Raw genomic sequence first — 20,412 nt, 5'->3', positions numbered from 1 at the left:
CCAATGCATGTGTATGTGTGTGTGTATGTGTATGTGTATGTGTATGTGTATGTGTATGCGTTTGTGTATGTGTTTGTGTATACCAGTGAATATGTATGACAACTGTGATGTGTGAAAGCGTATGCTTCATGTTACCATCCGATTCGATTGAATGAAAACTGTATACTTCCAATGATTAGCTTGTATGGTACACGTATCGTTGTATTGTGTTATAAAACCATGTATAATTAATGTATTGCAGTAATGTAACGTAAGTGAGGGGACTGCATTATACAAGTTCGCTTTTTAGCAGCCCCTCAATTTTCATTTCCATTAAGTTCTTTTAAGAACCAATATGTATTATGTTCCAAGATATGTAGGGCCTAATCATTTGAAGTGTATTATCTGTGTATATTGATTGGAAATGAAAATAAAAAACATGCATGTGAACATGCATGTGCGAAATGAAATGAAATGAAATGAGTACGTTGATCATCTGGTTTCTACTATTTATAATGTTTTGACCAGTTGCTATATCCAGAAGCTGGGATCACATTACTCGGTGAATTTAATGATCTTGATCTGCAACCAATCAACAGCAACGTCAATTTTAAACAAGTTGTTTTTCAAGCCACTAGAGGAGTAAACACTCTTGAGAAGATCATTACAACTTGGCTCTTTGTACAACGATACTTGTGTAATATCACCTATTGGAATGAGCGATCATAATTGTGTTTTGTGGTGTCCAATGGAATCGATATCAAAGTCCAACAAATCACGGAGAAGGATAGTACGGCCTCTGACCGACAGTGGAAAAAGAGCCTTTGGTAGCTGGATAACAAGTCATCCTGGGAGGAGATTTTTCCAAGAACAAGATCCTTCTGTCAAGTGTGATGTGTTGATGAATTCAATTCAGAGTCACTTGGATGTATACTTGCCTGCCAGAGTCACCCATTCCCACAGTTCAGATAAAGTATGGATGACCGCTGAAATCAAATCTTTAATCCGTATAGTAGGCAGCTTGCCTTTCAACAGAATAACATACCACTTTGGCGTCATTTCAGAAATAAAGTTACTCGTTGTATCAAAAAGGCGAGATCCGCTTATTATAACAAAAGAGTGAAAAACCTTAAAGTTGACTACCCTGCAAAGTGGTATAAGTAGATCAAAATACTTACCAACAATGATGCACGCCCAACACCAATCTCAGTACCCGGGACTGATGCCGGTGATCCCCGTTACTTCAATGTTACAGCGGACTGCATAAACAATCATTTTATGTAAGTAGCAGGTGACCTACCTCCCCTCGATAGAGACCATCTACCAGCTTACCTCCCCTCTCCGTCTCCTTGTCCTGAAATCCAGCCGTGGCAAACTTACCGAAAGCTGCGTTCAGTCAACAAGTGTAAAGCAGGTATTACCGGAGACTTACCGGTCCGCATCCTTTGTGAATTCGCGTATGAGATTTGCTTCCAACTGACAAACGTGCGCTTCCTTCCAATCATCGGATGTCCCGCGTCAGTGGAAACAAGAACAGGTGGTTTCCCATACCGAAATGCCATCCACCAACAGTAGAGAATTTAAGGCCAATATCTCTGACTAGTCATTTTGCCAAAATCGCAGAGTCATTTATGTGCAATTGGTTGTTGGAAGATGTAAACAGTCAAATAGACCCTAATCAATATGGAAATCGCCCAGGTTTGTCAACGAATCATTATTTCATTAAACTCCTTCATCAGGTAATAGAAACGCAGAAAATGCTCGCTCCGTGTCTACTGTTGTTCTTACCGATTTCTCAAAAGCCTTCGATCGCATTGATCATAATATCCTCGCCCAGAAATTGATTGCCTCGAAAGCTCGACCGTGTCTCGTTGCATGGATTTTAAACTTTCTGGAAAATCGGCAACAGTGTACACGATATTTTGTAAAATTGTCAGACCAGTCAACTGTGTGTTCTGGTGTTCCACAGGGAACGAAATTAGGTCTAGTTCTGTTTCTTTTAATGATAAATGATGCCTGTAAAGATTCCGTGGTGCCCTATTTCAAGTATGTGGATGATCTGACGTTTGTTGAAAGCAGGAAAGAAAGCCAACCCCAAAATATTCAAAGTGCCCTGAATGATTTCCATGAATGGTCCCTACGCAATAGCATGACTTTAAATCCTGCAAAATGTGATGTTATATGACAGCGTGTTTCTCCAAAAACCATCAATTTCAATCCCGCTTTCAATAGGCGACAAGATTTTCAATACAGTTGACAAAACCAACATACTGGGCATCACCATTCAATCAAACCTGAAATGGGATTCCCATATATCTGACCTGCTGAATCGGTGTAACAAAAAACTATACATTCTAAGGTGTCTGAAAAGACACAGGTTGCCATTGCGTGACATGATCACAATCTATTGTGGATACATCCGACCTATACAAGAATATGGAGCACCTGTTTTCAGTGGCAGCTTAACAAAAGAAGGTAGTGATCTCCTTGAAGCCATTCAAAAACGGTCTTGCAGGATAATACTAGGCGACAATTATACCACGTATAATGAAGCACTTGAAATCTGTTCCTTGGATACGCTCAGAAACAGGCGAAACAAGCTTTGCCTGGATTTTGCCACTAAAGTAACCCGAGACCCATTGTGTAGTGATTGGATCTCTACTACACAGAATGTCAACTTCAGCCTACGTAGAAGACATAGATATCAACAATTTAACTGCAAAACAAAACGGTTTCAAAGTAGTGCCATTCCTTATACCTCATACACTTACTAAATGAATAGCGTAGTTTTGTTTTGTTTGTTTGTCTTCTTTTATGTCTCCTCCATAAAGTGCCACAGAGTATTTATTTCCCTCACTATGTAAATTATTATGTGCATGGTATGCGTTGCCAGAGAGAATTATCAGCAATATAAAAAAAGGTTGTGAACCACAGGGTCAAGGGTTTAATGACAAGTTAAAAAAGTATAGGCGTAGTTGTATCTTTTTTTATATCATTATTCTCTGAAATGTTTCAAAATATTTCATAATGTTATGTTTCAGTGTTTTGATGTTTATTACGTGAGATCAAATTCTGGTACAAAAATGTGCAATAATATAATACACAGTGTTGGTTAGATACAATAGTGTATATTTGAAGAGTTTGTTTGCAAAAACCGATAAGTCCATATTTGGCAAATGGAGATATTTGCGATTAAAGTTCAAGAAAAATAAAGAGAATAATAAAAAAATTTTTGCTTCTTTTGACCATAACTTCAAAAATATACTTTTATATGTGGTGACCAATATATCATTTAAAATGTATTATTTTGTACTTTTTGACAGAGATCGTACTTCAAAATCTTCAAAAATGGACTTATCGGTTTTTGCAAACAAACCCTTCATTTCTTGGTTAGATGTACGAGAGAGTGTGTGTATTAGTTAAATGAGAGCTAGAAGACAGAGAGAGGGGGGGGGGGAGAGGTGGAGAGAGACAAGGAGAGAGATGTGCAAATATCAGACGGTTTTAAAACGGTTTCAAACAAAATTGTTTCAAAATAGTGCCATTCCCTACCTCATACACTTATCAATGAATAGTACAGGGTGTTTTTTTTTTAGTTTGTTTGTTTTGTTTTATTTCTCCTTCAAAAAGTGCCACAGAGCATTCACTATTTCCCTCATTATGTGACGATGTAATCTGAAGGTATATTTTTTTCATTATGATGTGCATGGTATGCGTTGCCAAAAAGTTTATCATTGATATAAAAAAGGTTGTTGATCACAGGATCAAGGGTTTAACAAGTTGAAAAAGTATAATTGTATCTTTTTTATGTATTATCCTCAGAAACGGTTTATTTTTTTTTTTAATTATGTAACGTTTCATCGTTTTGGTGTTGTTTATTTGTGAGATTGAATTTTGGTGTAAAATGTGCAATAATATAACACAGAGTGTTGGTTATAGAAACAATAGCGTTTCTTTGCTTGTTAGATATACGATGCTATTTTCGTATATACATGTATTATAACAATGCGAATATAGTATACATTTGATTGACTGATTTGATGAAATGCTCTGTGTATAGATTGAATGTATTCTGATATTGGAGTTTATGTTTAGGAAGAGAAGATTGGGAGAAAATATCTTTTGAATCAAACTGATTATCTTGGTCGTGTAAAATGTGTTGATTTGAGCCGTATGACAACACAACATCTGTATCAATTAATAAGTATAAGTGACCGGCATATGTAATTAACATAAGCTCATTTTTTATTTTTTTTGTTGTTGTAATCATTGAGAATAGTGATATACAATGTATTGTATTTTGTAATATTTGGGAGGGGGGTTGTATAATGGTTTAATCTAATTCTATCCCCCACACTTTTTTTTATCAAAGATATAATTTGCAATGATTTTATATGCATTCTTTCTCAATTTGAAAATAATTCCATGTTATATTTGTAGATTAATGTAATTCCAATACAAACTTAGACATTTTCAGGCTAATACTATCAAATTTCGCAGCGCGCTCGCCGCACCCGATTATTTCAACATTAGAATCGTCAAATAGGCAAACTTAATTGGTTTCCTCGCTTCGCGTAAACATGCTTACCTACAAGGGCACGATAACAGTAAAAAAAAAAAGTCATAACCTGAGCTATGAGACCGTTACTGATGTGCATATCCCGCTCTCGGAGACATCTGACAAGTTCCTAGGCGCGCACTGGTATTTTTAATATATTGAATACATGATAGTATTACGTCATGCAGGGATAAGCGCCATCACCTCCACGAACTTGTTTTGACAAAAGCTGTCAAATCACAAAACCGCTGCATTTTTAATAATACTGTTTGTAAATTGCACTGTTAGTTCATAATGATATTATAAAATACTCTCTTTGAAGCATGCAGTGCTGTTTACTTCATGGAAAGAATGAGTGTCAGTTAAAACTTTTAATATAAACATATAGTCTTAGCAAGTAACAATTAGGGAAGGATAAGGCAGAGACAATTTAATGACTTACCCTCTTCTTCCCTGCATTTGTGGAATTATTGATGATTATTGATGATCACCTATCCAAACGATGCGCATATTGTTTATATATATATGTGTGTGTGTGTGTGTGTGTGTGTGTGTGTGTGTGAGTGTGTGTGTGATCCGCTACATCAAAAGGATCGTATCCGAAAGTCGGGGAGGACAATCTGAAAGTGGCATAACATCACTCCCTTACTCTTCTACTTTAATCTCATATATAACACAACTCATAAAAGTACTCGGTTGAGGAAGGAAGTATCGATGATTAGCGCATGTCAAGTGGTTGAGGAAATCAGATTGTCGAGAAAAACGCCTTCAAAGGTTTCGTTCCAACGCTATCATGATCAAGGTGAGGAAAGACATTCAACAATAGAATATATGCTCCTAGCGACCTCCGCGATGTTCATTCAAGCTTAGCGCCAGCGGTCTACGCATGACCAATCAGTAATCAGAATGCCACGTACTGACCAATAAAATTACTCCCTCGTTGCTAGGGGCGGAGCCTTGCTGCGGCGCTATTAAGATCCAAAATAATCTTCGGACACGTTTCTATTACGTTGAAAGTCGGAAAATCGAGGCCCAGAAAAAACTCTGATATCTTGCCTTTCCTTTGATCTTTTAGCTTCGAGGATAGCCAAAACATTAGACTACAAAATTATGCAAAAAACAAAAATACGATAGTCTTGACTAATTTTGATGATGTGACTTCAAACTCGTTTTTCTCGGCTCAGCCTTCAGCGACTTTAGGATTCTTTTGTTGTAGCGAGTCACATAATGTATTATAGTCAACCTTTGAAACATATATTGTTCAAAATACTTTTATAACCTAATGGTATGAACAAAACATAGTGCTTTCAAACATGTTTTTCGGAAGAGATTGTTTGTGTGTAGTCTGATAGTGATGTATGACAAAATATGTATGCTGTTTCTGTTAACAGTGCTTCATTTCTTTCGGAAGTACAGTATTTGTTGAAGCATTCCGTTGAGTATATTGAGTTTGCTTTGATATCGTACAGAGGTCCATGCAAGACCCGTCTCAAAAACATTGATTTCAGTGAAATCAGTGCCACTTATTGTTTTCAGTTTCGCTTAGCAAGTCTTGTGACTGAAACATGCCAGGACTGCAAGAAAGGAACAGCCATGAACTAACCAGTTTTATTGGGAGTGGAATGGAGGTCGAGGAGGGTCTCATTTTATGAGAAATTGACTTAATCTATAATACTATTCCTAATTGAATTGAACGGAATGTCAGCTTGTCTTATGATTGTGCCAAATGCAAAAAAAAAAAAAAAAAATCCAGCTACTGAGATGGAATATACATAATACACCACTAATAATAAACATTGTGATTTCTGGATAGCTATGTTATAATGGTTACAGGCAAGTTTGAATGTAACCATGGTAACTATGGCCTCTCACAGGTTGTTGGTCTCAAATCCAGTCAATTAAATAGCTATGAATTTACATACTTATATAAATCTATGATGGTGTTTGTCATTGAGAAGGTGTTGAATTTTTTTGTCTGAGAAAAACATTGTTTTCAGCATAAAGTTGCCATAGAAATGACCTAATTTGTGCTCAGATTTTTTGAAAAAGAGGTCACAAATGGGCCGAATTTTGCTTGAAGAAAGGCAGGAAATAAGAAATACATACACTAGCAACTTATCTCATGATTAATGTCAGTTGCATAATGAACATTTGAGATATCCTAAAATTCCCATTCATTTTACCGGTTTTGGGGGTGGCCATGTTGATGACGCCTTTTGGGCATGTTCCGGAGCAGAACTTCTGGGTAAATTTTACTGGTAAGTTTGTTAACACATATGCATTTAAATAATTAAAAAAAAAAAATTGTTTGTTATACGACAGTTGCCATGCAGTTGACCCCCAAATTCAGCCTAAATCCGCTGGCCTACACAGGTTAGCGGAGAATTAGGAGGTAATCGTAAATGACATTGCCAAAGATTTACCTCGAACTATGAGTTTAATGATTCCACCTCTTTCAGGCATGTCGTTGTAGTAGTAATGATGTACTCCGGCCATCGACTCGCTTGCCCTGCTGATGTACAGTTCGTCAGATGACACGGAAGCGGAAAGGTCTGTCTGACCGTTGAGCATCCAGACTAGTGAGCCTGTGCCAGCTCCCACAGAGTTCATGACGAGACGTACTTCTTCGTCAATGCTGGCAGTTACCGTCAATTTAAAGGGTGTAAATTGAGCTGTATTTATAACAGAAGACAAAATCAACCAAATGCACTACGTACTGACGATTTGTAGTATAACGCCACATTCCGTCCATTCTTTACCCATTCCCTGAGGGATTCTGTGGCCTGTGTATTGAGTCTATGCAGATTTCAGAATTAAGTATGGAATGTGTTTATTTACATCAACATAATTATTACCTATTGATGCGTCCCATGAATGAAAAAACAAACAAACTGACAATGAACAAAGGAAAAAGGGCTAACCTCTCGTTTATTGAAAAACCGATTAAACCGAACGTCAAGATTGGCACCACGGATGTTTGTTTTCATATTCAAACAGAAATCATTACCTAAACGTTACTTGGTAAATATGTAAACGGAAATTTATCTTAACCATGATGCTATAGAACTTCGCTTGAAGATCTACAAATGAAAATCTATAATATGACCTGTCGACAGCCACCATCTAATACCCTCAGGAGTAAATACAACTTGCAAAGATAAACATCGCATTAAAATCATACCGTAAATAGTAAGCATATTTATGATAAGTCAGTGCCATTGCGATAGTGCGCCGCATTTACGTTGGGCCAATAAAGACACTCCATGAATCATAATTGAGTTTTCAGCTTGAATTTTTATTGGTTGGGTTATGTACCTATTGCTATTGCGACTGTGTTTTCATCGTGAGTGTTATGAAACAGTCCAGTAATCATTTGATAAGTAACCCTAAATCATCATGTCCGCAAGTCAGCATGTACAATTTAGATTTTGACTTACATAGAAGTCGTTTTTTGGGGAAAATCAGGAATGTTATATTATTGTCCAGTTTATTCTGCATTAAATGATTAGTTTGTTCCCTTTGGCTGCAAAATAAAACATGTATAACACGAACATTGTTGCTAGTCGGGCGTGCCAAAATATATACAAGCATGAAACCATAGAAATATATAGTGGTACATGGGCGCATATAGTGGTACGTGCGCTGGGTGCCAACGCACCCCGCTTCAGACCAAAAAAAAAAAAAAAAAAAAAGCACTTCAGTCTGAGAGCAGTGGCGGATCCAGGCGGATCCGTAAAAAACAAAAGAAATAAAAAGAAAAACAATGAAATGAAACCCGAAAGTGGCACCAGAAATATCAGTCACCCCCCCCCCCCCCTTTACAAAATTCCCGGATCCGCCCTTGGAGAGCGACCTCAACGCCGGACGCTAAATAATGCTATAATTATGGTATTTCTATTATTTTTATTCTTTTACCAGGGACAAAAAAAAAAAAAAGAAGAGAAAAAAGGGAAAAAAAATTGCACTTCGGGCTCTGGCAGCACTGCTGTTAAATATATATCTATTTTACAGTGTTTACTATCGATCGACAGCACTGTTATATTCGTACGGTATTTCACTCATTGTGCAACGGATTGTTTCAATTTCAATGCTTGCAAAAGCTCCGTCGCATGGGAGAGAAATACCCCTCCCACACCTTCCCAGGAGCCAATAAGTCAAATTAAGAAAAAAACCTCGCAGGTTACATTAGTGTCAAAACGCATTCCCCCCCCCCCCCCCTTGGAAAAAGGTGGTGACGCCCCTGGTGGTATGAGAATCTCAGAGAGGGTAAATGAAAATACAGTGTGTCATTAGTAAGGGTATTTCACCGTCAGAACGAATGAACAGAGTCGTAGCGGTCGTTGTCCAATTGTACCGTTCAGCTCGACATGAGTAAGCCCCGAAGTTGTTTCCATTCGAATCAACAGGTAAGGTGACCTTTGCCGAAGAGGTGAGGTAGCTTTCGATATTTGAAGCCGATGGAAACTGACACGAGGAGACATCATCATCGTAAGAACACCAGCTTGTCACATCTGACCCCGTGGTCAAGTCTATTGACCTCTGAAAGGTCAATGTACTTGTCATGTCAGAACCACTCAGAACAGCTGCAAATGACGCTGGTTGATTGGGTTCGTAGGTTGGGTTGAAACTAACGCACGTCATGTCCAGTATATTCCCTGAGCAATGAGACAAAGGTACATTCACCAGGCTATAATAATCCCACACTGCAAGATTCAACTTTTGGCGGAATCTCAAAGGAAGCTATGAATTACAGATAATTTTCCGAGTAACCGATAAACACACTTAACAATTAAGAGCGAATAGCTAAAGCTACTGTTATAGGGGGGATATGTCATTAGCAGAATTACCAATGAAGTCAATTCATTTACGGTTGAAGGTATATCAAATGATAAATTATGCAAGCAAACTGGCAGCTATGCAGGAAGGTCATGATTATGTGTGCGAAATGTGACATATTGATGTTAATAGAGATTACTCTGTCTGTACTTTGCAATTATTGTATCGAAACGGAAATGAAAAAGAAAATTTGGAAAGTCCACATGAGATTAGTCAAAGTTATGGCATTACGTAATATTTTGTGAACAGCTCGATGGGAGAGTCTTCAGTTGACATTATCAAACTCAGCAAATTTTGGTGATAGTTTGGTTTCAACTAATTTCAGTATAAATCTGTGGGAGCGTGAAGAAGAATCCAAGAAAGATATCATGTAACATTCCACGATTTTATGTTCGAAATGGACAAAAGAGTTAACAGTCCTGTGCGACTGATTTTACTCAATTCAGCAAAGTCAGCCCACCAATGGTGTGGAATAACACTTTAGATATAGTTTCATGTTTGTCATTGATGCAGAAATCAATCAACATGCAGTGAGGTACGACTTGCTTCTCGTCGGAATGAACATAATTTGGTAAAGTGTTTTATTTGTTTTGTTGTGTGTGTGTGTGTGTGTCTTTTGGTCTCACTCAACATGTTATTATACCATCTTCTGTTTCTGTTTATTTTTCACTTATTTCACATTTATTTTGCACGCGTATTTTTCTGTATTCATTTGTGGCCTTCTATCAAAAGTAGATGAACGAAAAAAAAAATCTAATTGCCTACACCCACACATAATTGTTGAAGGAAACTATCCCATCGAGCGTCAGTGAGGCAAGGTATAACCTTCCTGGTGTTGTTGCAATCGCCTACGAAGTCCTGTCTCAAATTCAACCTAGCAAAGTGGGGGTATAGTGAAAATAATGACATCTCCTTTCTGTGTGGAGAGGAGCAGACTGTGCAATATCTTTTTGGCTGTCCACTTTTACCAGAGCCTTGCTCACAAGAATTAAGATCTGGCAGCTCTAACGCCCTGTGTCAGGCAGTGCATGGACATTGGAGTGGAAGAATCTATTAATACGCATTTTTTTTTTTTTTTTTACGTAGTGAATTGAGGAGAAGACGACATTCGCATGGATTTTGGAGAGCTACTTCGTGGACTTAAAAAAATACATTCAATTTAGATACATTTATTCCAGTCAGATCAATGACAAAATACAGGGGTACATTTACACGGAGCAAGATAGTTAGCAGTGATCTGAAAGGAAGACATTTCCGCGAACGTTACACATAACAAGTAACTTGTGTTGAGATGCTCTATTATAACACTACGAATTATGAAAACAAAAATGATGCAAGAATGATACACATACACTAACAATAGATAGTAAAGAACACGAAGAAGAGAAGAAGAAATTTAGAAAGTAACTTACTTTGATATTCACAGATGTAATAAAGTAAACAATTGCAATTAATGTCAACGTGATAATGCATGTTATGTGTGTTCATCTACACTGGATCAACAATTCTGGGAAATCTTACCTTTAACAGTGCATTGATAATCGGTACATTTCTTAAATCTGCTCTACAATAACTTCCATAGATGCTACGTTAGTAGCATGTAGGCGTAGTGAGTTTCGCACTTTTACTCCAGTATTGAAAATACTGATATGGATGGCATTGTTCTCTGACTTGCAAGATGTAGAAAAGCCGATGATCGTGTGCTGGAATTATGAAAACTCCTAATTAATGACAGAAAAAAAAATCTCTGAAATATGATGTAATAATTCGTCAATAGTTCTGTACACACACACACACACACACGCACACACAGAAAAAAAATCAACAGTACATCATGACTATTGTGATTGGTCTCATTCTATGATGGTATTGGTCAGCATTTTTCTTCGAGATGCACCAACTATCATTCGAACAATACATTTTCATTCATTATTAGGTGTGAATGGTATGCAGTTGCCCATACGAAATTACAGTTAAGAAAAATAGGGGAGGAAGAGTCTACAATATAACATTTGCAAGAAACTTTCAAGAAAAAACGTGCCTGAGTCTATTGATACTACCAATGCTTTTCAATACATTTTCCTCAACTTCTCTGATGTGATACTTGCAACTTAACTTACCCCAGGGAACTTGATACGCTCAACCATATAGTATATTCTTACACCATTTAAATTAATTTCACATCCACCAAACCTTTGAATCCACTGTGGTTACTAAATATCATAGGTTTTCATAATTGCAGATCAACTGACAGTTTACTGGCGCGAAAACATACACTCACTATCTGCGAATTGTTATTTGATTATCTTTGAAGGTCATTGAAATCTTTGTGTATATAGATAATATTCTCACCGTCTGCATAAAGAAGAAAAGAAGGCATTGGGTATGAATTCCCATTACCGTTAATGTATAAAATGAAAGGTAAAGTTCCTCGCAGACGCCTTGAGGGACACCACAGGATATTTCTCTTAGACGTAAAACAGATGATTTCAACAGAATACATTTATAGCGATTTGAAAGACAAATGTTGAACCTGTCATAAACAATTTTACTAGTATCATAGTGGATCAATGTTAAACGCATAATACTGTGATTAATTGTATTAAAACCCTTCGATAAATCTATGAATATGCAATCATAAAAGAGTTCTTCTGGGGATCCTTTTCTTCGTCACATCTCAGTAGATATATACTAAAATCTTTCACAAAATAGATTGCTTTATTTTTAGCCACTGACCACATAATGGAGAGACAATCATATCCACAAAAAGATACATTCACATTTGGAGGTTGGTAAACAACACCAGCAACAATTATTTCCCTCCTCTTTATTTCCAAGATTTATAGATATTGGATCACAAACATTTTCATCAAGCCACAAGTCTGGCGTGGAAAAATATTTTTATGTATTGGTATGATCATTCCTACACCACAGCATGTTTTTTTTTTACGTTCTATATGAACTGGTTAAAGAAGGAACTTGAGCATTGTCATCATCTTGTAACCAGATCCATTAAATTCTTAGTCTATGAGGTTACACAATGCAGATTATTACATCGAAGTTTTTTGACAAATTCTAGAATTTCAATGTATATACGTAAATCTAGCACCATCAGGGGTGTTTGTGAATACAATGAAATTTTCACTGTAATGATAATGAGAATCAATGTTTTGTTTATATAAAAAATGACATCTCGGTCTAAATATGCATTACCAAAACAAACTGTACCTAGAGTTGTTAGAAGTTTCAAGGTAAATTGTATTAAGTCTGTCCTTGTTACTAGTGTCATATTAGTCATTGTCCAAACACATTATCCATATATATATATATATATATATATATATATATGCAGAAGCTAAATGCGAACATATGCATGTGTGTTTTGTCAGACTGTTTATGTCAATTTAATGATGTACATTCAACGGTAATCCTGGAAGTAAACAACCATGCAAAAGACAATGCATGTATACCCACAATAAACACAGAAAAGTAATTTAAAAGTAGCATAACTAAGATATTACGTTTATGTTATAACTCGCAAGGCATGAAAACAGAAACCAACTTGTGGAAAAAAAAGCCTGAACATCAAAAGATGCAATATTCCAGGACCTCTGGACCAACTTCACGTTATAAAACAATCTGATTAATTAAATGTTTTCTTTTACGATGAACATCATCATAAAAAAAAAGAATTACAATGACCTCAAAATTAATGATCTATGTTCCATGAGAAATGCACATTATAGTACACGCTGTGTACATTGTATCATAGGAAACCTGTATAGTTCCACAATCGTGTTTACACAAACTTGTTCCTAAATCATGGTATTTAGCAATACACACTGGATTATGCCCCTAGTACATCCAGTCAATTCAGAATAGCCTGAACCGTTGCATCGTGACAATACTTACCAAGAACGGACATGTTGAGGGTGATAATAACTGCACATCGAAGGACTAAAAATCGAAGTTGTTGTTCCATTTTCTTGACCCGTTCAAGAATAATTATTATGTTGGTGATCACACTGTCATTCTGCGATTAATGCAGTAATGTAACATACATGCACATGGATGGAATCACGCAGAAAATCACCAAAGGCCTTCATCTTTTGTTTCTTGTAACGTTCCGTTTACCACAGTTTGTCATGGTTTGGGGAGAGATTTTTGAGACTTCAATTTCCTGGTTCAAGGGTTAGAAAACGCTGATGTGTAGGTGAAAAAAAAATCGAGGCGTTTAAAGTGTTACCATGCTTGTTCAAAGGGCATACTGCTATAGCATCAATAAAACTTGAACTTCGTCACCACATTTGACTTACAAGTTTCTTGATTCATGATCGTAAGAGGGACAAAACCAGATAGGGCCTGTCTTTGCTGCTGTATGAATAATCTAATCGTCATGTCTTCATGTTTGGTTCGATTTCATGTTATAATTCTTCGCAGTTCTTCATATAAAGGGAGATATTTGTTGATATTCAGCTAAGATGGTTGTACACTGAGCAGTGTCGCTTAAAATTATTCAAATGATTCATTCAAGTAAGCACTAGGCAGCATGTTACAAGATGTCTTTGCTCTTACACCTCACCATGTTATTATATATATTTTTAGACGACACTCTTCAGATAATGAAGGACACAGTAATAGGTACAGCAAAACAAAAATAATTACCGCTGAGCTTTTTTTTTTTAATCGCAAGGCCCCATGAGCAAACTAATGAGATAAGGATACAACCATTCATGTTCACAATGTACCTATCAAAGCGCAACAGTTCTTTGTCGCCAATACAAGTTTTACACAGAGGTTTATTACATGCAAAAGTGGGAATTTCGGTGAAGAATCATGTGCACAGCTTTAATAATGAACAACACAAAAGTGAAGCAATGATTTCAGTACATCATCTGATTTGCATAAGTGGTTTCAACTCATACTGTTATTTCATAAAACAATTTGAATGTTCTACGACTTCGCCATATTTTGTCAGATTGTTATGAAAATGTAATTACTCTGTTTCTTTGACGCTTTTCGTCAAAGTCAGCTTTAATATGGAGGGAATTACAACTGAAAATGATGTGGGAGAATAGAATAGCTTCTTACCCTGTCTGTTGGAATGGCTGATTTCTACCTCAGGGGAACTCAAATCGTTTGAATAAAACTAGTAGACCAAAATTAATCGGCTGTTGTTGTAAGGTATAAAAGCATCTTGGTAGAATTTCTTTTTTTTTTCTCTCACTGATATGCATACAAATTCACGCAGAATTATCTACTAAGAATATGCACCTAGGGCCTACTTGTCCCCCCCCCCCATGAAATTCAGTATGAAATGATTTGCAATGACTATTTGTTCACATTCATGTGCCTTTGTTTTAAAACGATGCAGATCAAATATAAGAAACTACTAAGACAGCCATGAATCATAAAATCTCTTCATAAGTGTATTAATTAGAAAAAAAACTATTTTGTAGCTACCGAAAACTACCCAATGTTTCAACTAAATCTCGTTATGTTCGTAAAAGAAAAACACTTTATTAGCAAAGGAACGGCATTTTCAGCCAGCTGCTTTCCAGTCAGTTAGATAAATGTAAGCTTGATATAAAAAGAACGATGAACGTCAGGGGAAGGTGATGAACGCAGCTTTAAAATCCAGTACGGATATGAATTCCCGAATTTCAAACATCGTGGACTGACAGACGACCCAGGGGTATGGCGGGTATAATCAACGACCTTTTTGTTAACCTCGGTCAGGATCGTATGTCAAGGCGTCACATCCCCCACATCGACTCGCTGATGTGGAATTTCAGTTTTGTTTTGTTTTTTAACTTTAAATATTGACTTTGTCTTAAATTATATGCCGAATAAGTATCCTTGGAAGAATTACTTTGGATTTGAAAACATGATGCTGGTAAAGCTGCAAAGTGCAATGCACTGCACCAGGACAAGCATCGAGACATTATAGCTTTACGCGTACATGCATGTGTAGGACTTCGGTATGACAGTGAAAGCGGGCAAACAAACTAGGTACCAGAGGATGTAGTTTGTATGTCAACGGTGATGCGGAGACGTATTAGAATCATAAACCTTAATGAAATTAAGTTATCTATATTCTCTCGAAAAAAAAAAAAGAAAAACAGGTTAAAAGGGCATAGTACCGGTTTTTTATTTTTTTTTATATGTTGTTCTTTCAATTCTAAAAGACCCAGCGGTGCAAACAGAATCAAAATTTCATAACGATTTAGTCCGTAAATTCATGTTGAAAATGGAAATTTTTGGGCGAGAATTATGCTAATGAGCTGACGAGCCCGGATGTCGTGATGTCACAGGTGCCAAATGTTTCACTGATTACAAGCCCTCGCATACGCGTGCGTTAAATTGTGCCGAGTAGCAGACGACGCTTTAATAGGCCCAATTTAGCTAGCAGGCGGCACTTGTGTACTGTCCTATCCATGCAGCTGTCTCAAATTTCGCTCAAACCAAATCGCACCAAAATTACAGTATATACTTCTAAGCATATTTCAAAATACCGTATTATATTTGAACGAAATCGGTAATCGAGAAGTATCAATATTGACGCCGAATTTCAAGTTGTCACACAAAAAAAAAAAAACTCACTCTTCGCGAGAGATCTTGGTAAACGCGATATGCACAATCTAGAACTGAAGTTGTAATAGCCGACTAGTGCTGTGCGAACGGGGAATTTACGCGGGAACTAAATTAAAAAATGTCGATTTGTGTGATTTACGAACTTTATTTTTCATTCAACTTAGCTCAAATAATTTATAAATTGATTTCTTGCTCCCGATTACTTGAAAGATTTGTCTCGTGATATTAGATGGCTAACTTCAGTCTGTGCGTGCGCAGGCAAGTAGGGCTACTACGCCGCGATCACTCTTGTTTAGTCGTACAGAGCAGATTGTTTTTAGCGACGACAGGAAAGTCGACAACTGCACTTACGCTTCTCAACTTGCGATTTGGTTCCAATTAGCGTGAGCAAGTGGACATGAGTCATAAAATACTTCTTGTGATTTTGGTGCAATTTGGTTGGGTGAATTTTGAGATATCTACATGGATACGGAAGTACTCTAGCACTTTGCCTACACCAGCGCTTGGATCGCGAAGCGGTGGCACTGTTTGTATCTACGTGGTCGGGCCACTCTTCCGAGGTATGGGTCCTACTAAAACTAGATCCAAGTTAGTCCTTGGCGTTAAAACGACCACCATGAGATTTATCTCGACCACAAAAACATTGAAAATCCATAAAGCAGATACCTTACCTGCAAAATTCAGCACAGAAACAACAGGGCCTGCAGCACAAGGGCCTCTAGCGGCAACGCTAGACCTTGGAGTCTGGACTTTCGTCTGGACTTTCTTCAAGTTCTGGCAGCAGGGCCATTCGGGGTATGTATTGCATACTAAACGTTTACGCCGTGCCTATTATTAGCGCTGTGCACGTACAGCTGTCGACGGAGCGGCGAGTAGAATCTTCTCGGTCCTTGACTGCTCACTAGACCTAGTCCTAGGTTTAGTCTAGAGTCTATATGTACTGAGTGCCGTTTTCTTCTAACTAGGCGTAAACCGTGATTGCCATTGACTATTTTTTGGATTTAGATTTTAAGAATCACTCAGTCCTCATCTTCGTTAGATAGTTTGAACTGTGATGTCGAACCATTATCGCTCATCATCAATGTATAGTTAGTGCAACGTATACTTACACACAGTTTTCTATGGGCAGCACGTTCGGACAATGATGCCAATTTCATTTTGCATATCTGGAATATTCCCCACAAATTTGATCTAAATAAAAAGCTTTTGAAGAGATTCCTTTTAAGAATTAATAAATATTGTTTAACATGTTTATTTCAGCTCCATATTGCAATTTTACTAAATAACAGTTTTTGCAGTACTTCGTGTGAGATTTCATCAGTAAATTGACATGTGTAGAACCTTTCTAGTTCGTTTTGCTAAAGTCGGAGGTTGGCACCTGTGACGTATGCCAAATTGTGTGGATCGTTCCTTGGCTGACTCGTTTTCATATTTTTCAAAAAATCATGACAGGCTTATCCTGGGTTTTAGAATCCTCTCTTTCCAGTTGTAGGCATCAAAAAATGTAGATTAGAATTATCAGACAAGTAGAAAATGTCAGTACAGGTTTCTTTTAACTGGGGACTTATTTGCTGTGAGTCATTGTGATCTTTTGCGCGATGTCGGGTATTGCGAGAGGAGTATGACGTCACAGACAACGCGGCGGTGGTGCAGCGCAAGTTGGAGTAGACCACTGAACCACGCGGAAGTGACGTTACGCGCAATGCTTGAAGGCAGCGCTTGGCTTCCATTGGCGCTGCCATTTTGGGACTCCACCTTTAGGCCACTCCCACTTTACAATACGCTACTATTGGGCTCACACGGGTAAATAATTCTCTACAGAGACGTGTGTTAAAATTCAAAATTAAAAAAAAAAATTCTGTAAAATAGCTGGGAGAAATGAGATGTTTCATCGCCGGTAACCTAAAAAAGTGAGGTATACCGTTTCATCCATCAAATTTCCAAGGGGGGGGGGGGGGGGGTCTTCGGCTCAAACTCTGTCCAAGGGTCCGCAAAGCCACACTACGAGTTTACTCAAAAAAAAGACACATTTTCCGTACATGCACCCAATGAAATAAAGTCCCTTCACATCCCATGGAAAAGCTTTCATCTTCCAACTGAAATGCAGTTTGTGGAGGAATTCATACTCAATATCTGCAGCTATTCACTTTTTACCACACTGCTTTTTCTGATTTTTAACTAATTTTTTTCCTCATTTATTTTGGTATCTTTGGTACGAATTTGTGAAGGGGTCTGGGACATTAAATTTTATTTACAGGTGTGAGCCCTATTGTGCAGAGCAACAATACAGAGCTACCAAGTCTCACACATTCTGCCTCAAGCATTTAGGGGCCGTCTCACAATCTCACGCATGGCATCCATTTTTCCCGCGCATTGGGCGAAGTCTGCAACCTGGGCCTGTAATAGTGAGCACAACTCAAGAGATTAAAGTGATAGTTGCAAATATAGAAATATTTTCCTTTGTCTTTCAAAATAAGTAAAAAATAGTCAATTAAGTATGCACCTGCTCGCACCATTGAACTTGGCATGCCTGACAATAGTAGAGATCAACTAAAACCTTCGGTGCAGAGGGTACGCAGAAGAAGCGTCCGTTCCTCAGTGGAGTTGATTATGGGTGTCAAGTATCGCATGGGCTATTGTCACAGGTTACCTACACACTAGTAGTTATGTACATGTGTGATGTACTGTATGCATGGTTGTTTTAATGTGTATGTACACAGGTTGACCAGATAAATGGAGAACATTCTATGCGGTATAGATAAAGTACATACAAGTTGACCAGATTAGTGGAAAATTTTCTATTTGTGACGGGGCATCACAAGACCAACAAAAAGTCGCATGCACTGACTCGCATGCACTGACTTTGTGCGAGGACTGAAAATAGATGAAGTGGTCAACTCAGTCAATCTTGAGCTTTTCATATTTTCTGAAAGAGCAAGTCTTCTTCTACATTGTACTAAAGTTTGGGATCATAAAACGAACAGAAAAGCACAGAAACTTTTGTTTTTAGCAGTTGAATAGTGTGAATAGGTGTTTCCCATATAGAGCCCTCTTTTCATTTCTTAAAAACCCTGTCCATACTCTTCATTTTCAATTCCGATAACTTTAAAATGAATGATGCTAATGCTTTGAAAGTTGGCATTATACTAATAAAGCATGCTCAATTTCGAGCTAATCTGAACGTTCCTTCATTGTTGTTGCTCTGGTGGTTAACATCCTGTTTTTTGTTCCATTCATCACACAGCTAGCACGGTTTGGTAAATATTGAATTGACCCTGTACTTCAGAGCCTCTTTCCTCAGTTCAAACTTTCCAGAGTGTGTGCTTTCTTTCCAATATTAGGACAGGTTAGGAGAGTCCGTTCGAATTGGGGGGGGGGGGCACCTCGTGGAAAAGTAATATTGAGGGTGTGTATGATTGTGCGTGCGCGCTTGTGTATGTGTATGTGCGCGCGCTGTCAGTCTGCAAACTTAATGGGGACTACATTCGACATACCGGAATGTGATACATTCCACAGCGCAGTTATTGAGCAACATTGTAAGTTCTCCTTACATGGATTATGGAATGACAGTGTGACATAATATATTACACGACAAATTACTGGCAGCAACATCAGGAAAATTGCATAACAATCAAATGCGAGCGAGCTTGAGAATGTTGACATCTTTAGGTCCCCCAAATGCCGTTTGTAGCTATATTTTTCGCTTTGGAAATTAAGGGGGGACGTACCGGGCGCAGCTACTGGCAATAACATCAGGAGCATGGCATAACGATTTAATGCGAGCGAGCGAAGCGAGCGAGCTGGAAAAATTTGACATTTTACCGTCCCCAAACTGCAGTTTGTAGTATAATTTTTTTCGCTTTGGAAAATAAGGGGGGGGGGACGCACAGGGCGCAACTGCTGTCAGTTACTGGCAGCAACATCAGGAGAATGGCATAACGATTAAATGCGAGCGAGCTTGAAATTTTTGACATTTTACAGTCTCAAAACTGCCGTTTGTAGCTATATTTTTTTCACTTAGGAAATTAAGGGGGACGCAGAGGGCGTAACTGCTGTCAGTTACTGGCAGCAACATCAGAAGAATGGCATGACGATTAAATGCGAGCGAGCGAAGCGAGCGAGCTTGAAAATTTTGACATTTTAAGGTCCCCAAATTGCCGTTTGTACCTGTATCTTTTCGCTTTGGAAATTAAGGGGGAGGGGTGCACCGGGCGCAACTGCTGGCAATTGCTGGCAGCATGCATCAGAGGAATGGCATAGCAATTAAATGCAAGCTAGCGGAGCGAGCGAGCTTGAAAATTTTGACATTTTATAGTCCCAAAACTGCCGTTTGTAGCTATATTTTTTCGCTTTGGAAATTAAGGGTAGGCAGGGGCGTCCGGTGCGCCCCCTGGATCCACCACTGGTAGTCAAGGGTGTCGGTGTATGTACATGATTGGGGGAGG

The 20,412-nt window shown here is 38.0% G+C and overlaps 1 protein-coding gene across 1 annotated transcript in view; it reads right to left on the bottom strand.

The window, feature by feature from the left end:
* LOC140236608 (uncharacterized) overlaps positions 1 to 20,412 on the bottom strand; it is a 197,920-nt gene that overhangs the window by 155,751 nt on the left and 21,757 nt on the right. Inside the window, 2 exon segments of the mRNA XM_072316531.1 lie at positions 6,961 to 7,209; positions 8,845 to 9,192. Of these exon segments, the coding sequence (XP_072172632.1) occupies positions 6,961 to 7,209; positions 8,845 to 9,192 (597 nt within the window).

This window comes from Diadema setosum, chromosome 13 (assembly GCF_964275005.1).
Source record: "Diadema setosum chromosome 13, eeDiaSeto1, whole genome shotgun sequence".
Classification (NCBI taxonomy): Eukaryota; Metazoa; Echinodermata; class Echinoidea; order Diadematoida; family Diadematidae; genus Diadema; species Diadema setosum.
This window is presented reverse-complemented; position numbering and strand designations above follow the sequence as displayed.